At 51.1% G+C, this 21,962-nt stretch overlaps 1 protein-coding gene across 3 annotated transcripts in view; it reads right to left on the bottom strand.

Annotated features, from left to right (window-relative positions):
- Positions 1-207: 207 nt before the first annotated feature.
- The window catches only part of LOC144169015 (alpha-(1,3)-fucosyltransferase C-like), a 90,308-nt gene continuing 68,553 nt past the window's right edge, over positions 208-21,962 (bottom strand). For all 3 annotated transcript variants that reach the window (XM_077698013.1, XM_077698012.1, XM_077698011.1), the window contains one exon: positions 208-3,517. In XM_077698013.1, the coding sequence (XP_077554139.1) occupies positions 2,854-3,517 (664 nt within the window). In that variant the 3' untranslated portion in view covers positions 208-2,853. The remainder of the gene's footprint in view (positions 3,518-21,962) is intronic.

Raw genomic sequence — 21,962 nt, forward strand, 5'->3', positions numbered from 1 at the left:
GAACAGCAGCAAAATGACGAGGTAAACTGGGCAATGCGAGCGGTTCGAACAAAAGCTGCGCACTGTTACGTTGGCGAAGGCGTCCAAGAGCTGACATTGGCCAAGTCGTAGTTGCGTGGTCGACAAGCGGCCTTCGGAGGAGTTGCCTCCGTTCCGAAGGACGAAGGGCCCAGAGCCAAACTGAACTTGTTTATTTAATGGCGAGTAGATTACAGTGACAATCGAACCAGCAGCATACTGCCATCCTTCCAACAGGCAAACTATGGTGGGCTGAGTAGCATTCAGTAACACAGTTTTTATAGCACTCCAAGATGCTCACAGATAGCACCAATTTATTAACGCTCAACAAGCGGTCCGGAAGTTGCGCACTGAACCAAAGTATAAACACAGCAACACAAGCACTCTCCAAGAGCGGAAGAGATAAACAGACGCCGCCGCCTTGAACGGCCGCTCGGGCTGCTTCCGGCCTCAGCGTGTTCTCACAACCACATAAGTGCCGCAACTGGTTATAAGTGCAGAACACTTTGCGGGCTCCCCTTACCTTCTTAGCTCGCTAACGGTGAATTTGAATGCCGGAACCATGTGGCGCAGCGAAATAGCGGAGCCAAGTAGAGCCTTCTGTACCGGCGTCAGGGCGGCACACATTTGCATTGGTTTAGTGTTTCATGCCTTCTTTTGATTGTTGCCGACTCAATGCACCGGCCCAGAATACGTTAAAGCACTGCGGTGAGCACAATGATCTGGCACGGCTTTCTCCAAATTGGCGTCTGCTCCATCGGCCGCCGGAACCACCCGAGACGCGGCGATCAGTCCACCGGTTGTGAAAACTGCTTAAAAGGCCGACGACGAGCCGAAGCGATCCGGCTCGTCGTCCTCTGCCACAAACTGTCCTCTACCACAAGCATGCGCCCAAACCTACATAACAAAAGGCGATATGGCACAATCAGGTATACTTGAGGAAAGTTTCAAAATCATTACACGAGAGTATGTACACCACCTCTGGCGTGTACAAAAGTATGAGACATCAAGTGTCGTTGTTGCCTTCTGAGGCAATTATTGTACCGGCGTGACCCTTCTACGTACAGGAACAAAGAAACTGAAATTTGGAGACACCCTCTTGGCAATCCGACCAGTGCAAGCGTCCAATGAATTCGTAAACGACAGAGACCCCCAAGGGGCATTGGACTGTTTTTTCTTGCAGAATACCTATATGCTTCGGTAAGATACTCGTTTCCACAATTCAGAAAGTCAGTAACACCACCTGGGCACCCGGACACAACAAACTAGACGAGAACAAGGCACCGACCAAGAGGCACGCGAATTCGCATACCGTACTCTTTCGCTCACCTCCGTCGCTCTCTCCTCCAAGAAATAGCGCTAATGACGTTTTCTCATCTTGCGCCTAGAAACAAGATTTCCCCCTTCAGGGGGTCAAATAACCAAGAATCGCAAATTCCATGGAGAAAAAACCAACACAAATCACATCAATTTACGTAGGCAAAGTTGTTCAGTTGGAACACCAGACATTCCTGCTTATATCGGCGAAACATCCACCCTGCTGAACAATCCTAGCAACGTCCAAGGGTATCTTCACGGGAGAACAACATAAAGATTTTCTCTTCTGCTTCTATTAAGACATTCCAGACAGCATTCACGAGCTTGTTACCTCCAGATCAGCGCGAGGGGATGAGGGTGCGAGAAAAGGAGCTCCGAAATTTGCCGCCCTAGACATCAGGTTCAGCTACATAACATCTCGTTATCCCCTTTTCCTAAACCTGAACACTGTCTTTCAAAGCAAACACAATTACACTCCCTTTCGCTGTTCGCAAAAAGAAAAGATGTTCGGTCCGCCAAATAAATCATAGAATAAACATTTCGAAACACTGACACGCACACCTTCTTACTAAAACTGACAAACGCACCACAGCCGCAACCTTTTATGCTCAGCTCTTAAACGACAGAAGCACCGAGGGCCTTTGTCTCTCCTGGGACACAGCGATTAAAACCCTCGGAGCTGGACATTCTCTCTTAGCTCACCTTCAGTGCTCGTGAAGCATACATCGTAAATACAGCGACTGTGTTTGAAAGTGCTCCCTGGGAGTAGAAGTAGCGCTATTGCGCCTATTGAGGCCCAAATGTAGTTGTCACATGCAAATGTGTTGTTCTCTTATAGGAATTAACAAACTAGGGCGCTTCTAAAAACATATTCGACAACCACGTGGTGATCTGCGTTTTATACTGCACTTTGAGGAATACAACTAATCACGAGGTGATGAAACCACCTGTTATGCGGGTCTTTATACTAAGGAGGTTATGGTTTGTTAGGCGGTACGGACGTGAGTCAGGTTGGCGATGAACAAAAGACACGATATATAACAGGACATATACACAACAACTACAAAAAAAATCAGCATTAGCGGAGAAGTCCAGTCTCTAGAAAGGAAGTCCTCCCCGCAAAATGTTCTGGAAGTCGATGGGTGGCTCGATGCGATGGCCGCTGGCGCTATGACCTTGAAGTTGGCGTGGGACGTTGCAAAGTTGTGAAGGGCCGTTGAACATCGTGCGCTCACTACTGGCGTTGCCGAATATCTAGGGACATGGTTGACAATCTTTAAGGCGAAAGGGAGGCTGGGGCTGGGCCTTGAGGTCTCCTGGACGTTCGCGACCAGCAGAAAACTCGCCGACTACCCAGTACACCTGCCTCCGACATGCCACCTCGCTTCCGCTTCTCCTCCGTTTACTCCTCCTTCTTCGCCGGGTGCTCTTTTCTTTCCGACACCAGTATGAGCGCTTCGTCGTCTTCACTTGTGTTTCATGCGCTACTGGATCTTTAAGACGCCTCCTCACACCCGCCTACTTGTTCCATTCCTGGCACTCAGACTTTATTACCCACCAGTGAAAAGGATCTACACTCACTGTTTGCTGTTTGAACGACGCACGCTGTAGCTTTTCGCAGAGGGAGCAGTAACTTTGCGTTCGCCAATTATTTATCGTCACACTGTGAGTTCGTTTCCATGCAAAATATTTTGCGTACAATGAAAAGTTTGAGGACACTTTTTTCATATGGTGAGCCAGGTGCTTTGGTGAAGAAAAGCTGAGCGCGTCGATGTACGAACCTGGAGGTGCCACAACGCTGTAGTTCCCGCCCCCGAAAACAACAGGTATAATGTCGTACCTCAGCGCCTTAAAAAGCTTCTCAGTGACGTAGTCCTTACATATTGAGTTTTCGAAAGACAAGTAAAAGAAGTACTGCTTAGAAAAGTCCCGGTAGCACAGAGCGCTAGCACTCTTAGGGCATTTGTTGCTTCCGCAGGACCCGTACACATCAACGGCTACGTGCTTCCCAAGTTCCAATGCGTAATTTTCCCGTTTGCCCGGGGTGACGCAGTTGCTGACAAGCCAGACTGCCATCCTGGACTTCTGTCGCCAGGCAATCTCAAGCTTTTCCCAGTCGTACGGTGGCGGTGTCTTGTATTTCTTCACTCTCCCGTAGTAGGTAACAACATCGGAGTCCAACCTTGAAATAAAAAACAAAAATTGTAAAACTCAAAGACAGTTGGTAAATGGTATTCCAGCAAAGCGCGAAACTTCAACGAAGGACGAAGGAGGATATCTGTGCCAAGCATTACTTTTATTCTTATGAACGTCCATATATACACACAAAACAGCCGCACCTCTGCAAGATTACACTTTCCAGGCATATAACCGGCTCTCGTGTGACCGCAGCTCCTACATTTGCGTTCAGACGACAATAGGCAGCAACCGACAACTGTCTGTCAGCTGGTACTGCAAAACACAAACAACCAGAGCAACAACAAAGTAATAAGCGAACAAAGCAAGGTGTGGCAGATTGAGACTTATTCAAAGGTAAGATATACATTTTCCTTGGCAAAAAACTCAAAGACGGCAATCTTATGCGAGCGTCGCGAACAACAATTTCAGACGCCTCAATAATCTCTCTTTCTAGTTGGTTTTTCTTCGTCGCTGCTACTCTATTCTCATCAAAGTAACGCGCGCATTTTCATTTATGTCCTTGTTCACTGAACTGTCCCTTGTGCCGATTCTTCAGGGTTCGTAGATTCTCCCGCAAGCACACGCTCAAGCATCCCGATGTTTGATTGATTGATTGTGGGGTTTAACGCGCCGACGCAACGCAGGCGATGAGGCGCGCCGTAGTGGAGGGCTCCGGATTAATTTTGACCACCTGGGGATCTTTAACGTGCGCCGAAATCTCGTACACACGGGCGTTTTTGCTTTTCGCCTCCATCAGAAAAGCGGCCGCCGCGGCCGGGAAACGAACCCGCGACCTCGTGCTCAGCAGCGCGACGCCTTAGCCACTGAGCCACCGCGGCGGGTCATCCCGATGTTTGCCCAATGTATTTGTGATGGCATAGAAGAGTGATAACGTTCACCACATGTTCAGCTCACGCAACAATATTGTTCTTGTGGTTGATGCTGCAGCTCATTTACCGCTTTTACAAGGTACAACTTTCTTCCCAAATATTTCAAAGTTTTTCGGGAGCGAGAAATCCCACTTTTACGTTGACACGTGCACGATCTACTTTAGGCTGTGAGATACCTGGTGTGCGGACGGTGTGCTGACCAGCCCCGAGTTTTCTAGTGGCTTTCTCGTTCGTGTTCACATGAGGCAGCTTATTCCTCAACGAACGCCCCACTCCTACCAAGAGCTTGTGCGCCACAGAAGTCAGAAACGGCGGCGTATACCTGGCCTTGCATAGGTGGTCAATCTCCGTTCCAAGACTATTCCAGCATTTGTGAAGGCAACACATGCTAAGAGTTTTTATCATAGGTTGACAATGCACGTTTAAGAAGTTTCTCGCTTCCCGAAAATTAAGACAGCAGAGGCTTTATTGCCGGAGGCTCGTATTCCGAGCAGACCTGTGTGGGAGTTTATTAAGGTTAAGATTTACAAACCTAAGTTATTTGTATTGAGGAATGTCATGTGTGATGATATGTGGCAATAAACTTGCTGAAAGCACTTGTAGCGTTTCTCACACTGCTGTGTTTACATCACGAATAAGGCCGAAAAGAACGAGGAAATCCTGCACACAGAAAAAGACGCCAACCACCTTGGATTCTTCCAACAAGCAGGGAAATTCCTATTGGTGGCTGCAAAGAATACGTCGCTGAAAAATAGCAGCAATGCATAACCCCATACGCAAACCTTGATTTTGAAGAAAGATGTCGCCATCCCATTCTGCGTAGGCCGACTTTAGGTAACCCGACAACTGTTCAGTGACCCTCCTGCAGTCTGTATGAGGTTTGTACATTGTTTTCAAAAGTCACTGCTCCAGAAAAGTCAATCCTGTCTTCGACGCATTTCACAAGGTCATCGTGGGGAAGCAAATACAAGTAGTCCTTGATGTAAAGGCTAAAACCACTTACAGAACCTGTGCTCTGTTCTTTAGGGCGGCCCTTCACTTCTCCAGAGCTCCTATTGAAAAACGGATCCTTGAAAGTTAACCTCCACAAGTATATTTGCAGAAACAGGGCCACGGGTCCTCGACCACTCTCCTCGCTCTGAGACAACCCCCAAAAGCTGCTCAAGTTAATGTGTCTCGGTCGAGAATTAATATTCTAAAACTTCATCTTCAGTTTTTTCCATCCTCTGTGCGGGGTATGAAAATGTCGGCGCATGGACAGCCTCTCAGCGCAAGCCTTCACTATTTTAACCTGTACATTAGTAAATTCTTTAACGTTAAGCTAGTCGCCATTCTAGCTTCCGGTCGATATACGCCGACTTGGAAACCACAAACCCTTCTTTTTTGTCTGTGTTGGCAGCACGCGTAAGTCCTCGTCTTTCAAGAAGGCACTCAAACGTTTGACAGGACATGTCGCATTTCCAACCTGTGCCTGCAAGACGTTCTAGCTAGTACTACCGTCACAAATACCAGCATAGTCTTAGGGCGCAAACAGACCACTTCTCCTCCGGGTGTCCTCCGTACCTTATTTTTGTGGCGAACAAGCTTGAGGACGACGCGAATCGTTTGTTAAAAAATTAACTGTGCCACGTTACCACGAAGGAGAAAGCCACAGGAAAATTTGCGGTTGCTCCGCATGCGTGCACCGCGGTTTTTTAAAGCAAAGCTTTTTACCTCTATCACTCAAGGGTTTTTTTCGCGATTGTTCATGTCAACAGAAAACTCCCGTGAACAAATAAAAGAATTTACTGCCACCGCCAGTAGTCGTATCTGGAACCAACTTAGTAACAAAGCGAGTGTTCGTTGTCTTACCGATTTAGCTACGAGTCCACGCGAAGATGGTGAACACAGCTGGTGCACTCCCCAAGCGCATCTACGGGTTTACTCCCTGCATTCTTGCCACATGCCACGTGATATCACCACGTGACCTCTCTCGCCGCTGTGCGCTCCGCCCACGGCACGTCTAGTGGCCCTGTGCGCGCGTTGCGTGTGTGCTAGGAGTTAAAAATTAAAGGAAGCTCACACCAACGCATGACATCTCACTTCTAGTACGCCGATGTGCTAAAGCCTGTGGCCTCCAGTGTTCACGTAAAAAATCACCGCTCCTTGCAGCCCGCCCTTACGTCAAACGAAATCTCAACGAACACATGCAAATACTCCCTGATGGCCAGGCCATCACTCCAAGCCACAGCACAGAGATTCTGGGCCTACATCTCCAGGCCAACGCCAAAAGTGACGTATCCTTGCAGCGCCTCAAACACAACATCAATCAAATCATACACATTATCAGGCGAGTTGCTACCAAAACGCGAGGCCTGAAGGAATCCGATACATTTCCATTAATTCAAGCTTTTGTCCTCTCGAGAATAACTCACATCAAGCCCCTGTTTTCTTCTCGGCAAGGAAAACATAAAGATGCCTTATATACTGATTAGAAGGGCGATTGAGCAGGCCGTTGGTCTTCCTATGAGTGCGTCCACAGGTAGGCTGCTTAGCACGGAGCTCCACAACACGCTGGAAGAGCTGATAGAGAGCCATCTTTCTAACCAGAAGCTCCGATAGAGCAGAACTGCGGTGGGTCGCCGCATCCTTGATCAGATTGGCTGGGCAGCACAGAATGTCCCTCCGCTTGATGAACTCCTGGACTTTTGGCGACAAGAACTAAAGATGCTCCCTTTGCTTAGAAATATGAACCCCTCACACGACAAGGGTCGCCAAAAAGGATGGGCTCAAGCGTCAACGCCACCCTTGGTGGGGATCATGCAGTTATCTACACAGACGCCTCCCAACGTCGAGGGCAGCAATACGCCTTCATCGTGGCTACCTTCAGAACCAACCTCCTTGCGTGTGCCTCAGCACAAGAGCCAGCCATCGCATTGGCTGTCACTCAAGCAGGGATTCGGAAGGTACTCAACCATACCCAACAAACCTACCGGACTTGCCAGTCGGGTTGGGTGTTGCGATCTGTCCTGTGTGTGCTGAAAAACCACTCCCCAAACGGTTCCATTCAGCTAATCTAGACACCCGCTCACGCTTCCATGGAGGGCAACGAATACTCCCACCAACAAGCCTACGCTTTTAACCCCCCTCGCTATGCAGCTTCACGAGGACAGTCACCCGCTTGTGTAGTTCAGGACCATAACCTCCCATTATCGCCTTCAGAGACAGAGCCTACCTTCGCCTTACTGTGACGTTTCCAGAGAGCAACAAACTATCCTACGGCTCATACAATCCGGCTCTTTCCCACACCCGACGCGTCTACACTTAATGCACCGGAATCGCTATGACGCCTAATGCATATTTTGCTCAGAGGTAGGTACACTCCACCATATAATCAGGGTGTGCGACTTTAGTCCTTAGTACCCTCCTCTCTCCGTCAACTACCCAACACGAGCAATGGGAGATGCTGCTCTACAGCCCCTCTATTCCTAAACAGTTTCAGCTGGTGGACAGAGAACAGGCGGCGCGGACAGCATCTTGGCTCAAGTGAAGAAGGAACCACTCCCCTGCCTAGACCGCACTCTGGGCCGTTGAGAATTCTGAATAGAAGCATTTCCTCCTCATCCTCCTTTTCTTCCTCCTCTCCATCCCCATCTTTCGTCTCCGTCGCCGATCTCATCGTATCCGCCCGCGGCGGCAAAGACGGAAAAGCGAGATCACTTAACAGCGGGTTTGAGCTTCCTTTATTTTATAAAAAAAGCGTTTCCAATCACGTGCTACGCCAATACACTCAAGCAACTACTGTTCATGCATCATTCATTGATTTCACCTTACCCAGAATGTCTCTTTGGAGTAATAAAGGGTGTGGTTAAGTGCATTTCACTTCTCTCTGCTTTGTACTGCAGAAGAATGGCAAGTTGGGCTAGTTGGTTTATAGTGACCATATCGAACAGGCAGCGGAAGAAGGGCGGGGCAAAAGAAGAAAGAACGGCGACACTGGGCTGAACTCTCAACTGAATTTTATTAGAAAAACCAAATGCAGTAGAACCCCGCTGTTACGTTCCCGGGTGCTGGGTTTTCCTGGCTGTTACGTTGTTTTGGCCAGTCCCGGCATACCTCCCATTGAATCCAATGTATTGAGAACCCCGCCATTACGTCGCAAGTGTAGGACCGTTCCCGCGTGTTACGTTGCGAATTGGCGGTCGGAGCTGGCCATGGAAGCGGCTATGTTGGCTTTTTCCGCTGCTTGGCCTGGCTTGGCTATAGGCGTAGCCGCAAATGTCTCCGCGGACTTGTTTTCGGTTGTCGCCTGCCTGTTTTCTTGGCTTAGACTCATTGTCATCGTCATTGTTGTCATCGTCATCGTCAATTGCCATCGCCATCGCCAACCAGTGCAACTCGTGTACTTCTTGCGCACTTCTCGCCTGTGTTTTTCTTTGTGTACCTGTCGCGCCGGCCGTGGTAGCGTGCGTCTGCCAAGTGCTTCCTTTTACTCCTTTAACACAGGATGGCATCAAGAAAGCGGAAAGCGCTTTCGCTTCAAGAGAAGTTGCACATTATCCGCGTCGTGAAGAAAACCCTACGCGGAAAAGGGTAGACATTGCGAAAGAGCTAGGACTGACACCCTCCACAATGAATTCCATTGTAGCAAAGAGAGGCGAAATTGAAGAGAACGCCCGCGTCTTCGACGTAAAGTGCAAGCAAGCCCGGAGTTCAGAGTACACTCATCTCGATGAGGCCGTATTCACTTGGTTTAAGCAAGCCAGGGCAGGAGGAGTAAACTTCGACGGCACCATCCTGCGGGAAAAGGCTTTGGAGATCGCCGACAAGCTCGGCATCGATGGTTTTACTGCATCTAACGGCTGGGTCGACCATTTCAAAAACAGGCACGGCATAACTAACCGTACTGTGAACGGCGAGGCTGAAAGCGTCGACATAGCAACCATCGACACCTGGAAAAATCACGTGGCGTCTCTGATTGAAGGTTATGAACCAAGAGACGTGTTCAACGCCGACGAAGCGGGGCTTTTTTTCAGGGTACAGCCGGCCACAACACTGAGCCTTAAGGGCGAGGCTTGCCACGGCGGAAAGTGCAGTAAAGAAAGACTGACCGTTTTCATGTTCTGCAACTCGGATGGTTCTGAGATGATGAAAACATGGGTCATTGGAAAGTTAAAAAACCCGCGCTGTTTGAAGAACATCCGCCACCTGCCCTGCCATTATAGAAATAATAGCAAGGCATGGATGACATGCTCGCTTTTTCAAGAGTTCTTGAGCTACATGTACTCAAAGATGGCCTGTCGAAACAGGAAAGTCATTCTCTTCCTCGATAACTGCTCGGCGCATCCCAAGGAGACAACGTCGCTGCGCAACGTCAAGGTTGTGTTTCTTCCGGCGAATACCACACGTCATCTTCAGCCCTTCGACGCCGGAATAATTAAGAAGGTTAAACACTTCTACCGGATATGTATTGTGAAGCGATCTTTGGCGAGCGTGGAGCGTGGGCAGCAGCCGACTGGTGTCACAATTTTGGATGCTATGCATTATTTAGCATTGGCATGGAGCGCTGTTACCGCCGTCACTGTTAAAAACTGTTTCACGAAGTGTTTGGGAGTGCGTGGTGGTGATGCAGCAGAAGCTGGTGAAGTGTGTGCCTTCACGGACTGCGACGAACTGAACTCCGCCATGGAGACTGTTGGCGCTAACGGAATCGCGTACAGTGATTACGCTACTGTGGATGACGCAGTTGTTACCGCCGCAGCGTTGTCCATCGACGATATCGTGGCAGACTGTGCCGGTGCGTGCTCCAGTGACGACGAAGTGCAGCAGGAGCAGCCGCCAGAGCCGGAGCCAACCTCGTCATCGGCCGTAGCGGTACTGGATTTATTAAGAAGGTACGCGCGGAGGGACGATGCCGAGACCCACATGGCGCTGCAGGTGCTTGAGAAGCGCCTTGTGCTGCTCGGGCAGACAAAATGCGCCAAGCAACGCTGCACGATTTTTTCGAGCGCAGGTAATGAAATAAAATTCTGCACACGGTTATTTTTTTCATTTTCCCGTTTCTCGCTCTTGCGTTTCCTGGTTCTTACTTTTTTTTGTGGTCCCGTGAAAAACGTATCAGCGGGATTCTACTGTATACATACTTCACTCTGAAGATCCACGTGGCTTTCTATCTTCTCATCCGCGATTACAGCACAAGTAACGCGTTGACAGACTGCGCATGCCAAATGCCCCACAATACGCACTGCACCAGACAGTAATACAAACTCACTCCATCACCTTGGCAAACGCGTTTACGACAGGCACGTGCATTGTGCCTGTTGTAATCGCGTTTGCCAAGGTGATGGAGTGAGTTCGTATTACTGTCTGGTGCCGTGCGCATTGTGTGGCATTTGGCATGCGCAGTCTGTCAACGCTTTACTTGTGCTGTAATCGCGGATGAGAAGATAGGAAGCTACTTGGATCTTCAAAGTGAAGTATGATGATGATGATGGTTAGATGTTTATGGCGCAAGGCCAACTGGGGCAAAGAGCGCCAAAACAATAGTCGATGATAGGGGTGAAACCTTAAACACTAAGTAAAATCAGCAAAAACAAAAGTAAAATCACAAAACGACAATGAGCATGGCTGGTGTATAGGGCCAGATTTCATGATGCGTGATAGGAAATGAGGTTTAAAAACATGACGTCGGACAAATACTCAAACACACGTTTCACGGAAACAATGGCATCATCACCTAGGAAAAACGATGGATGTAGGAGAATATGTTGTCTGTAGAGTTCTCTGAAGTGTTTGTGTCCTGTTGTGTGAAGTGCTTTGCATGTGATTAGTATGTGCACTACGGATAGGGCCTCTCCGCACCTGCTGCACTGGGGTCTAGAAGATCCCGTCAGCAGATACGAGTGCGTTGCATGGGTGTGCCCTATCCGCAGCCTACCCAAGGCGACTTCTGTGTGTCTGTTGCGTGTGTCAGTGGTGTATGGTCCCAAGCGTGGTTTTATAACGTGTAACTTGTTGTCTGTCTGTTCACTCCAGTGTGTTTGCCATGTTCTACGCAAGTGTTGTCTTATGTGTGGCTTGAGGTCTGCATATGGTACAGTTGTTATGTCTACAGTGTTCCTGAGTGCAGCAGCAGCTGCCCTCTTGTCTGCCAACTCGTTTCCAGCGATCCCAGCGTGTCCTGGGACCCAGCAGAGGAGCAGCTGATGCTTCTGCGCATACACAGACAGGATAGTGTTAAATACAAGATTAACTATGTGGTTTTTGGGGGGTGTATGCGATGACAGTGCGCGAACAACACTCAAGGAATCTGTGTAGATGATAGACTTTGGAATATGATTTTCAAGTATGTATCGTACAATCAGTAAAATTCAATATGCTTCTGCTGAAACAATTGTTGTGTGGACGCTCGTGGTTCTGGCTGCACTGAAATCCGGACCATGAGCAGCGCAGGAGACCATGGTGTAGGTTTTAGACGCGTCACTGTAAAATTCTGCAAGTGGGTATTTAAACTGCAGAGACAGAAAGTGCTGTAGTATTGCAGCTCGCGGTACCAGATTTTTGTCAAGTTTCATAAAAGAAAGTTCGCACGACACAGGACGAACTCGCCAAGGCGGTAAACTGTTTGAAAAGGATGACCTGTACACATCTAAAAACGACGCACTGAGATCCCAGGCTCACTCTTTCACTCTAAGTGAAAAGGTCAGAGGAACGGATGGGCGATTTACAAAGAGCAGAGACGTGGATGTATCGTTAAAGACAGGATAAAAAGGATGATTATTCAGCGATTAAATTTTAAAAGCATAAAGCAAGTCCATGTATGTTCGTTGGTTCTCAAGGCTCCACTTATTACACTCAACATAAAGACTCTCAGCAGGGCAAGTGCGAAAAGCACCCGACGAAAGACGAAGGCCCAGGTGTAGAACTGGGTCAAGAATTCGCAAGGCTGTCTTAGTCGCCGACCCATACACCACACTGTCATAGTCCAAACGAGACCCAACCAAAGCAGTATACAAGCAAAGCAAGAGTTCTTTGTCGGAACCATAGGATTGGTGGGAGAGAACCTTAAATATATTCATTGTTTTGATGCATTTATTTTTAAGTTCCTTGATGTGGGGAATGAATGTGAGTTTGTGATCAAACACCACACCTAAGAACTTGTGCTCCTCGTTCACAGGAAGCGACACGCCATTAAGAGTAATGTCTGGGTCCGGATGGACCCCGCGCTTCCTGGAGAACACAACGCAGGAGCTTTTTGCAGGATTCAATTTAAACCCATTCTTGTCTGCCCAGCCGGCAAGTTTCTTGACACCAAGCTGGACTTGACGTTCGCAAATTGACATATTAGATGATTTATAGGATATCTGGACGTCATCCACATACATGGAAGAAGAGATTGTGGGTGGCAGTGCCTTACCAAGAGAGTTCATTTTTACTATGAAGAGAGTGCAGCTTAACACACCACCTTGTGGCACGCCATTTTCTTGCACGTGAACCCTTGAGAGTGCACCACCGACTCTCACTCGAAACGTTCTTCCTGACAGGTAACTGACAAGAGTGTTTAACATGTTACCCGAGGCACCGAATGACTTCAGGTCACTGAGGATCCCGTAGCGCCAAGCGGTGTCGTAGGCCTTCTCGAGGTCGAAAAACACAGTTACGCAATACTGTTTATGCACGAAGGCATCCTTAATATACGATTCAAGAGCTACGAGTTGATCATTCATGGATCGCCCTGCCCTGAAGCCTGCCTGGCAGCTCTCGAGAAGACCGTTGTACTCAAGGAAGTACACGAGCCTGCGATTTATCATCTTCTCGAAGAGCTTGCACAGGCAGCTCGTCAGGGCAATAGGACAGTAACTTGAGGGGGACGACGGGTCCTTTCCCTCCTTCAGGAAAGCTACAACTATAGCCTCCTTCCAAGAGTTTGGAATGTGCCCCGAAAGCCAAATCTTGTTATATAGGTGTAAGAGTGTTAGAAGAGTGTCTGCGTGCAGGTGTTGTATCATTGTGTATGTGATGTTGTCTGGGCCTGGAGCTGAGGGTTTACACGTGCTCAAAGCAGCCCTCAGGTCATGCAGAGAAAGATCTGAGTTGTAAGAAGATGTTTACCTATTGTTATCTAGTATGGGCTTCTTTTCGGCCGTTTGTTTGTGTTTCATGAAAGTGTTTGTGTAGTGTGCTGAACTAGAAACGTGTTGGAAGTGTTGTGCGAGTGTGTCAGCCTGGTCTTCGAGTGTGTCCCCTGTAGTGCTGACCAGAGGCAGGCTGTGTGGTTGTTGTTCCTTGAGTTTGCGTATTCGTGTCCATACTTTCCTTGTGTCTGTGTAGGAGTTTATTGATGTTATGAATGTACGCCAACTCTCTCGTTTTGCCTCACGGCGCAAACGTTTTCCTAATGCCTTGGCCCGTTTGAACAAGAGGAGGTTTCCCGACGTGGGGTACCGACGAAGGATACCCCACGCCTTGTTCTGGGCCTCTCGCGCCCGCCTACAGTCCTCATTCCACCACGGCCTCCGCTGGTTGCGCGGGGCACCAGAGGCGTGGGGAATGGACCTTTCGGCGGCGTTGAGGATGTGCGCCGTGAGCAGTTGGGTAGCTCCTTCAACCTGTAGGTGTCCTATGGATGTGTGGTGTAGTTTGGATGTCTGTGTAAATGTATTCCAGTTAGCTCTTGCTTCATTGAACCTGTTTTGGGAAGATGGACTGCATGGGCCTTTACCTATATACGTTAGTGAGGTGGGAAAGTGGTCACTACCGTATGGGTCAGTGCCCACACCCCACTCGAGAAGAGGAAAGAGAACTGCGGAGCCAATCGCCAAGTCAAGATATGAGTATGTGTTGTGTCCTATGTTATGGTATGTAGGCTGTTTATTGTTGAAAAGGCATGCTCCAGAGGATGTAAGAAACCTCTCTATCAGGCAACCTCGGGCATCCGTGCGAGAAGAGCCCCAAAGAGAGTTGTGGGCATTAAGGTCGCCTGTCAGGATGTATGGTTCGGGCAGCTGGTCAACCATCTCCTCAAAGTCAGAGCTTAAAAGTGAAACATCAGGAGGAATGTATATGGAGCATACCGTTATCAACCTATTAAATATTATTGTTCGAATTGCCACAGCCTCAAGGACAGTGTTCAGAGTGACAGGGTGGCATGTTTAAGATTTCCGGGCAATTATGGCCACACCCCCAGAAGAGTGCGTGCAGCCATCCCTGTCCTTTCTATATATCAAGTAACTGTTCAAGAAATTTGTGTGTTTAGAATTGAAATGTGTTTCCTGAACACACATTACACTTGGCTGATAAGCATGCAGTATTTCGTATACATCGTCAAGATTATTCAGAAGGCCTCTGCAGTTCCATTATATTATGTTTTCTCTTCCCATTATTATGTGTTCAGAGCTACTGGAGTGTGACTATTTATGTAGGGCCTTTCGGGGCTTGGACTCTTGGAAGGGGTTTTCTGGCCTTCTCTACTGACCTGGACGTCGCAGCCCGTTCCTTCCGCTGCGATAAAAGCCGCAAGGGCTCGACGTCCATGTCGTCATCTGAAGGCAAAGGGGTGCACAGCGGATTGGGCCCGGTTGACGTTGAACCCTTTCGGGTGTTCTTCGCCTGTGCTGCCAGTGCCGAAGGCGTGGGGAGGACCACAGCTGGCGCAGGCAGTGAGGCGGGGGAGGGGGTCACTGCGACTGCCTCCGTCTCCATCTCCGTGCCCTTGCGTGTGCTTTGGGCCGGTGGAGAGGAAGCAGTGGATGCAGCGGCATCCCCAACAGACGTTGCCACCACAGCCGCTGCTGGGTGAGCGAGCGGTGTGGAGGCGGATTGGGCTGCCATAGGCAAGCCAGGGGGGGGCGGTGGCGGGACCAAGTCCGACTCGCGGTACTGGGTCCCCGCCGAAACCAGACGCCGCTCCGCCCCCCGGCGAGCTGCGTCGGCGTACCTGCCCAGAGGGAAGAAGGCGAACCTCTTCCGTGCCACTGGGAAGGTGATGTTTTCGTTGACTTTCAAGGCAATGATCTGTTTTTCTTCTTTGAACTTTTCACAGCTCTTAGAATAGGCAGCGTGTGGTCCCTGGCAGTTGGCACAGGTGAAGTTCTCGGATTTACAATTGTCAGTTTGATGATCATGTGCTGCACATTTTGCGCACGTCAATTTACCACGACAAGACGTTGTGCCGTGCCCAAGCCGCTGACACTTGAAACAGCGGCGTGGGTTCGGCACGTAGGGTCGGATTGGACATCTCAAGAAGCCTGCGTTGACCGACTCAGGAAGGTTAGAGCGGTCAAGTGTCAAGATTATGTGCTTGGTTGGAATTATTTCATCATTTCGGCGTATGGTGATTCGCCTCACTGCTGTCACGCCCTGATCTCGGAGGCCCTCGAGCAGATCTGTTTCAGTCTTATTCATTAGATCCCGATCAGAGATCACGTCCTGGCAGCTATTGAGGCTGCGATGGGGCGTGATCTTGATGTCAACATCTACCATGCGCGTTTGCTTGAGGAGGTTAGAGGATTGTTGTTTGTTTTCTACTTCTATCAAAACTTCTCCCGTTGTGAGTTTCTTAGCCTTGTACGACTTTCCAATAAGGCTTTCAAGAAACTTGGAGATTAGAAACACAGACTGGGAAGTGATGGGCTTTGTCTTGTCAACAGATTTCATGATCAAAAACCGCGAGAAATTATCAGGCTTTGGGGGAGAGATCGATTGCAAAGGAGGAAAAGAAACTTCGGTGCGGCCCCTTTTCGGGGGCCGATCACGTCTGGGGGGGGGGGTTTAGAAAATGCCATATGATACATTGAAAAGCAGGGAGACGGGGGTACTTTCTCCTTTGACCTTACCCTGGTAGTCAAAGAGGTCCCGGAGCTCCCTGCCTGGTAGACAGGCAGGGAGCCCATCGGCCGGAGCTTGACCACGGCTCCGACGGCCACCGTTAGAGGTTTCTACCCTTCACCTTAAAAACACATCACCACGGTAGGACACAGCTTATGTTGGGGGGCTCGGGGTCCGCGGTATCGCCAGTACCGTCACCAAGATTACTCAAGGTGCCCCGTGCGGGGTCAAAGTGAAGTATGTATATGTGTGTTCTTTCTAATAAAATTCTGTTGAGACTTCAGCGCTGTGTCGTGGTTAATTCTTTTTCTATCCCGTCCTGCTTGCGCTGCCTGTTTGATATGGTCTCTCTGGTTTAAATATTTTAGAGCGATGTGAGTGAATTTAAACGTCGTCGCATGGGTAATCGTGGATACCGTTGACCGCTTTGCTTTCCAACCACATTCACGGGGCGGATTGGCGCGAATGTTTTTGTCGGGTGTTTTGCGGTACTAAATGACACGTAATCGTCAGTTGCTGCCTGTTATTATTTGTATGCAAAAGCACAAGCTGAAATTGCACAATAGATGGTTATATGCGCTGTAAAGTGTAATGTCTTGCTCATTTGCGCACGTTTTCTGCATATATATGGGCATTTTTAGGATTCAAAGTTAGTTGGAAGTAGCGCTTGTCGCTGTTGTCCTCCTTCCTCCGTTGCGTAATGCTTGCGCTTTAGTCGTGTACGAGGAGGCACGTGCTGACGCGTTCCACTTTGGGAAAGCTTCGCATGCGCTCCGTCATTTTTCACTGATTTCACTGGTTAATTGACCCGCAGCTTTATGAAAGGGCATCGACTAGATGTATGAAGTTGCATGGAGCACCGGAAACCCGAATTCCGAGGTAGGGGGACCATTTTTTCGGAAATTTGAGGACTTTTTTGTGCCCGCGAGCCGCTAGGCCTAACGACAACTTCGGCCCCGGCCGAGGGAAGCGGTAGGCCTAGGTCGAGCACCGGCGACGCCGAAAGCCGATCACCGATTCATCGGTTGCTACGCAAGCGCGCAACGACCCAAGATGTCTACCGCTATGCGAGTAGAAGTGGATGGCGTAGAAATTTCGCCGGATCAGTTCACTAGAGCGCAGGGGTGGAAAACCGCTGGCGAAAAAGTGAAGCAAGGCGGCGTAGGATTGCTAAGCCTAACGCCCGTACTCCAAGTGAGCCAAGATGGCGCCAAGGCCCCGACTGACGTCAACGGTCGGGGCAACGACCTCGGTGGCGCCACCGGCAACGATCTACGTCAGCAGAGGACGAAGAAACGAATAAACAAGGGCAAGCTGCTGAAGGGCGCGCGCATGCCAGACCTGCCGCGCGCAGATATGAAGATTGTCCTGCGGCCACGAGGCGGGCTCCGCGTAAGCGAGGTGGCCCGCGTGGAAATAAGCCGAGCTGTAACGGCGGCGGCGCAAGTCGACGCAATTGCTGCTAGAGAAGATGTGATATGCCTAAACCAGCAACAGAACATCATAGTCGTGAGTAACTCGAAGAGGGAGCATGCCGACAGATACGACATGGTGGAGCGAATCGACATTCGAGGAACGTCCCACGAAGTCAGCGCGTACGAGTCGGCCCCTTACGGAACAGTGAAAGGAGTAATACGGGGCATCCCACTGGAGGACACCGCCCAAGAAATAGAAGATTTAGTCGTGCACAAGCACAATCCCACGGCATTGCAGGCGAACCGCATCGGCAAGACCAGGTCGGTGGTGATCGCCTTCGAGGGACACAAAGTGCCCAACTACGTCCGGTATGGGAACCTGCTAATTGAGTGCACCCTGCACAGGAAGCAGATTGACGTGTGCTACGCATGCGGGCGAGTGGGGCACAGGATGGACGTGTGCCCAAATCCTCAAGACAAGATTTGCCGGGGCTGCGGTGTCGCCAACCCCGGAGAAGACCACAAGTGCGTACCCAAGTGTGGCCTGTGCGGGGGGAAACATCTCACCGCCGACAAGGCTTGCAAGGAAAGATTCAAAACGCCTTACGTCGTCCGTCGACGGCGCTGGGAACGGCGCCGGGTGGAAGAAGACAACGAGGACAAAAAGCAAGGCAAAAGAGGTCCTACAGGGCGACCCCAACGTAGCGCCTCTTCGCAACGGGGCCGGTCCCAGACGTCGGTCCGCAACAGCAACGGCGGCGGCCGCCAGAGCCGCTCTCGATCGAAGTCACGATCCGGGGGCGGCGGCGGTGGCGGCAACCGCCGCCGGGAAACGGCGGGTCGAGGTTCGAGCGGAAGATCCAGGTCCCGGAACAAGTCCCGTTCGAGATCCAAGGCCGGTTCGAGATCCAGGGCCGGATCGAGACTCCGGGCCAAGTCTACCGGACGACGAGGGACAACCGCCGAGAAAAAGGTGGGCTGGACCGGCAGGTCTTCTGTCGCTCGGGTTAGCGAAACCGAATTCCCGCCCCTCACCCCCTCCCAACCCCTTAACCTAAGAGCTAGCCCGCAACGGGATTGCAATGAAGTAAAAGAGCTCAAGAAAATCATAGAGCGGCAGAACGCTCAGATACAAGAGCAGAACGCCCAAATTAGGGCTTTAATGGGCAAAATCGATGCGCTAGCTAGCGGCAGCTCAGCAAACGCGAGACCCCAGGGCGATAACAACACGGTGGAGAACGCCGGAGGAATGCGCAAGGTGCCGCGGAGGGACCCCCCGTCGCCCCGCTTAGGGCGGGATGCGGGGGTGGCACGGCCGGCGCAACAAGCGCCGAGCAACCAAGAAGCAATGGACTCCGAAGAAAGCACCGTCAACCGCGAGACGGCGACAGCGGCGGAGCAGATTCCAAAGGGAGGAGAGCTTGCAGCGATCCTAACGGCCATCACCCAAATCAACGAGAAACTGAGCGCGATAGACGCCAGATTCGAGGCCCTCGAAGGCCAAGTGCGGACGCTGTCGATCAAACACGAACGGCTAGCGACCAAAGTAGCAACCCTTACCGCAAGGAACCGCTTCGCGTCCCTGAAGAAAGAACGGGCGGAAAAAATCAAGGCATCGATCGCGTGTAGGCGCGGCCGCCTAGAAACATCCGAAGAAGATGAAGCAGGGACCAAATAAGAAAAAGAAGACCAACGGGGGGGACGTTACAGTAATTTATCAATGGAACTGCCGGGGGATCCGCAACAAGGAGGCGGAACTGTTACTCCACATTGACGGGCTCGAACACAAGCCCGATGTAATAGCACTACAAGAAACGAACAGCAAGCCCAGACTCCCGGGATACGTGACGTACACGGACCCGACGGAGGAAGGGACAGCGGTGCTCGTCCGCAGCAACGTGGCGGCTACTCAACGCGTCACGGCGCAGGGCGGATGCGAGCACACGCTCGTCGAGATTCACGCAAGAACAATTGGCAACACGGGAAATCTATACGAAATGAGCGCGTACTGCCGCCCGTCACAGAGGCAGTACGACTTTGATCGAGTAGTGAGCCAGGCGAAAAGGTTGGCGGGGAGCAGGCCGCTCCTGATCCTCGGCGACTTCAACGCCCCTCACACAACGTGGGGGTACAAGTACCAATCGAAGAGGGGAAAAGCTCTAGCCAACACCATGGAGGACCATGAGATGGCCCTGTTAAACGAGCCAGACGTGGCCACCAGAAGGGGCAACAGTGCCAATAGGGACACAACTCCGGATCTGTCATGGCTATCGGGGGCACTGGACGTGTCCTGGAGAAACGAAGACGTGGACCTGGGCTCCGACCACAGCGTAATCGGTATTACCATCAAAGGACCCCAATACCGCGCCATGCTGGGGACGGCACGCGTAACAGACTGGGACAAGATGCGGAAATACACGCACGAAATCGAAGAGGCTTCGGAGAACGATAAAAAAGGCGACCGAAAGCAAACGTACGCCGAATGGGCGAGGGATCAGAAAAAGGCCCTCGAGAAATTCACGCAAGAAATAACGATGACGGCGCAGACACCTTTCGTGGACGCCAGGCTGGCTCACATGTGGGCTGCCCGGCACTCGCTAACGCGAAGGTGGAAGCGCCAGCGTCACAACAAGAAGCTGGTCAAACGTATCGCGGTCCTTAACAAACAGATCGCCGAATACGCAGCCAAGCTATGCCAAGAGAACTGGCTGAGCACTTGCGACGGCTTGCAGGGTAAGCTATCGGCACGGAAGACGTGGTGCTTACTCAGGCACCTAATCGACCCGATGAGCAGCAAGACCGCAACCAACCGCAACCTCACCAAGATCCTCAACACGTACAAGGGAGACGGCCGCAGGCTACTGGAAAACCTGAAGGCAAAATACCTCAAGACCGAGCGAGGCCAGTACCCGACGCCCGAGAGGTATGGAGGCCCTGAAAACTAAGAGATGGACAGACCGTTCACCATGACGGAACTCTGGTCGGCCATTGACGACAGCAACAGAAAGAGCGCCCCCGGCAGGGACGCGATCACGTACAAGTTGCTTGGAAACATGAGTGAAGCGGCGGCCCGCGGCCTCCTGGGGCACATCAACGAAACCTGGCAGAGCTCGCAGCTGCCAAAAAAATGGAAAGAGGCAGAGGTTCGATTCATCCCGAAACCCAGAAAAGCGCTGACGATTGACAACATGCGGCCCATCTCCCTTACGTCGTGCGTGGGGAAGGTGATGGAACGTATGGTCCTTCGCAGACTTCAAAAACACTGGGAAGAAACAAACCAAATGCCCGAGACCATGTATGTGTTCAGACAACACCTTGGCACCCAGGACGTCCTGATCCAACTGCAAGAACTCGTCGTCAAGAAGGCGACGGGGAACGCGGCGCGGGGGATACTCGCCCTAGACCTAAAAGGGGCCTTCGACAACGTGTCTCACGCGAGCGTGCTCCAAAATCTCAACGAAACTGGATGCGGTCGGAAGACCTTCGGCTACATCAAGGACTTCTTAACGAGAAGAACCGCGACCATCAGGATAGGGGAAGAGAAGTCGGAACCCGTCGAGCTCGGCGAGAGAGGCACCCCTCAGGGGTCAGTCTTGTCGCCCCTGCTCTTTAATCTGGCCCTCCTGCCCCTGCCCAGTCTACTCAAACAAATCGAAGGCGTGGACCACGCGCTGTACGCCGACGATATTACGGTGTGGACGAACCGATCCGGGTCCGATGCCTGGGCGGAGGAAGTCTTGCAGAGGGCGGCAACTACCGTGCACGAATATGCAAAGACCTGCGGGCTGAGCTGCGCTCCCCAGAAATCGGAGCTGCTCATGGTTCAGCCGGGACGACCCAAGAAGGAACTGCCGCCGAACGTGACCATCACCATTGACGGCACAGCCATTAAACCGGCGCAACAGATCAGAATCCTGGGTCTGCTGCTGCAAAGCGACGGACGAGCGTCCGCGGCCGTCACAAAGATCAAGACCACCTCGGAGCAGATATTAAGCATGATCCGAAGGGTCTCTAACCGTAACAGAGGCCTGAAGGAAGACGACGCGATGCGCCTAGTGCGGGCATTCGTCGTGTCGAGGGTGACCTACTCTGCCCCGTACCTCCAGCTAACGAAGGCAAACAGAGACACCCTGAACACGATGCTGCGTAAAGCAACCAAGCAGGCAATGGGCCTGCCGATCTACTCGTCCACGCAGAAACTATTGGACATGGGGGCCCACAACACGGTGGAGGAGCTGATCGAGGCTCACCTGTCCAACCAAAGGGTACGGCTAAGCCAAACGGAGCACGGCCAGGTCGTCCTGCGGAAAATAGGATGGCAGATAGAACCACTGCCAAC

This window comes from Haemaphysalis longicornis, unplaced genomic scaffold (assembly GCF_048455015.1).
Source record: "Haemaphysalis longicornis isolate Haplotype H1 unplaced genomic scaffold, Haemaphysalis longicornis Haplotype H1 scaffold_2, whole genome shotgun sequence".
NCBI lineage: Eukaryota > Metazoa > Arthropoda > Arachnida > Ixodida > Ixodidae > Haemaphysalis > Haemaphysalis longicornis.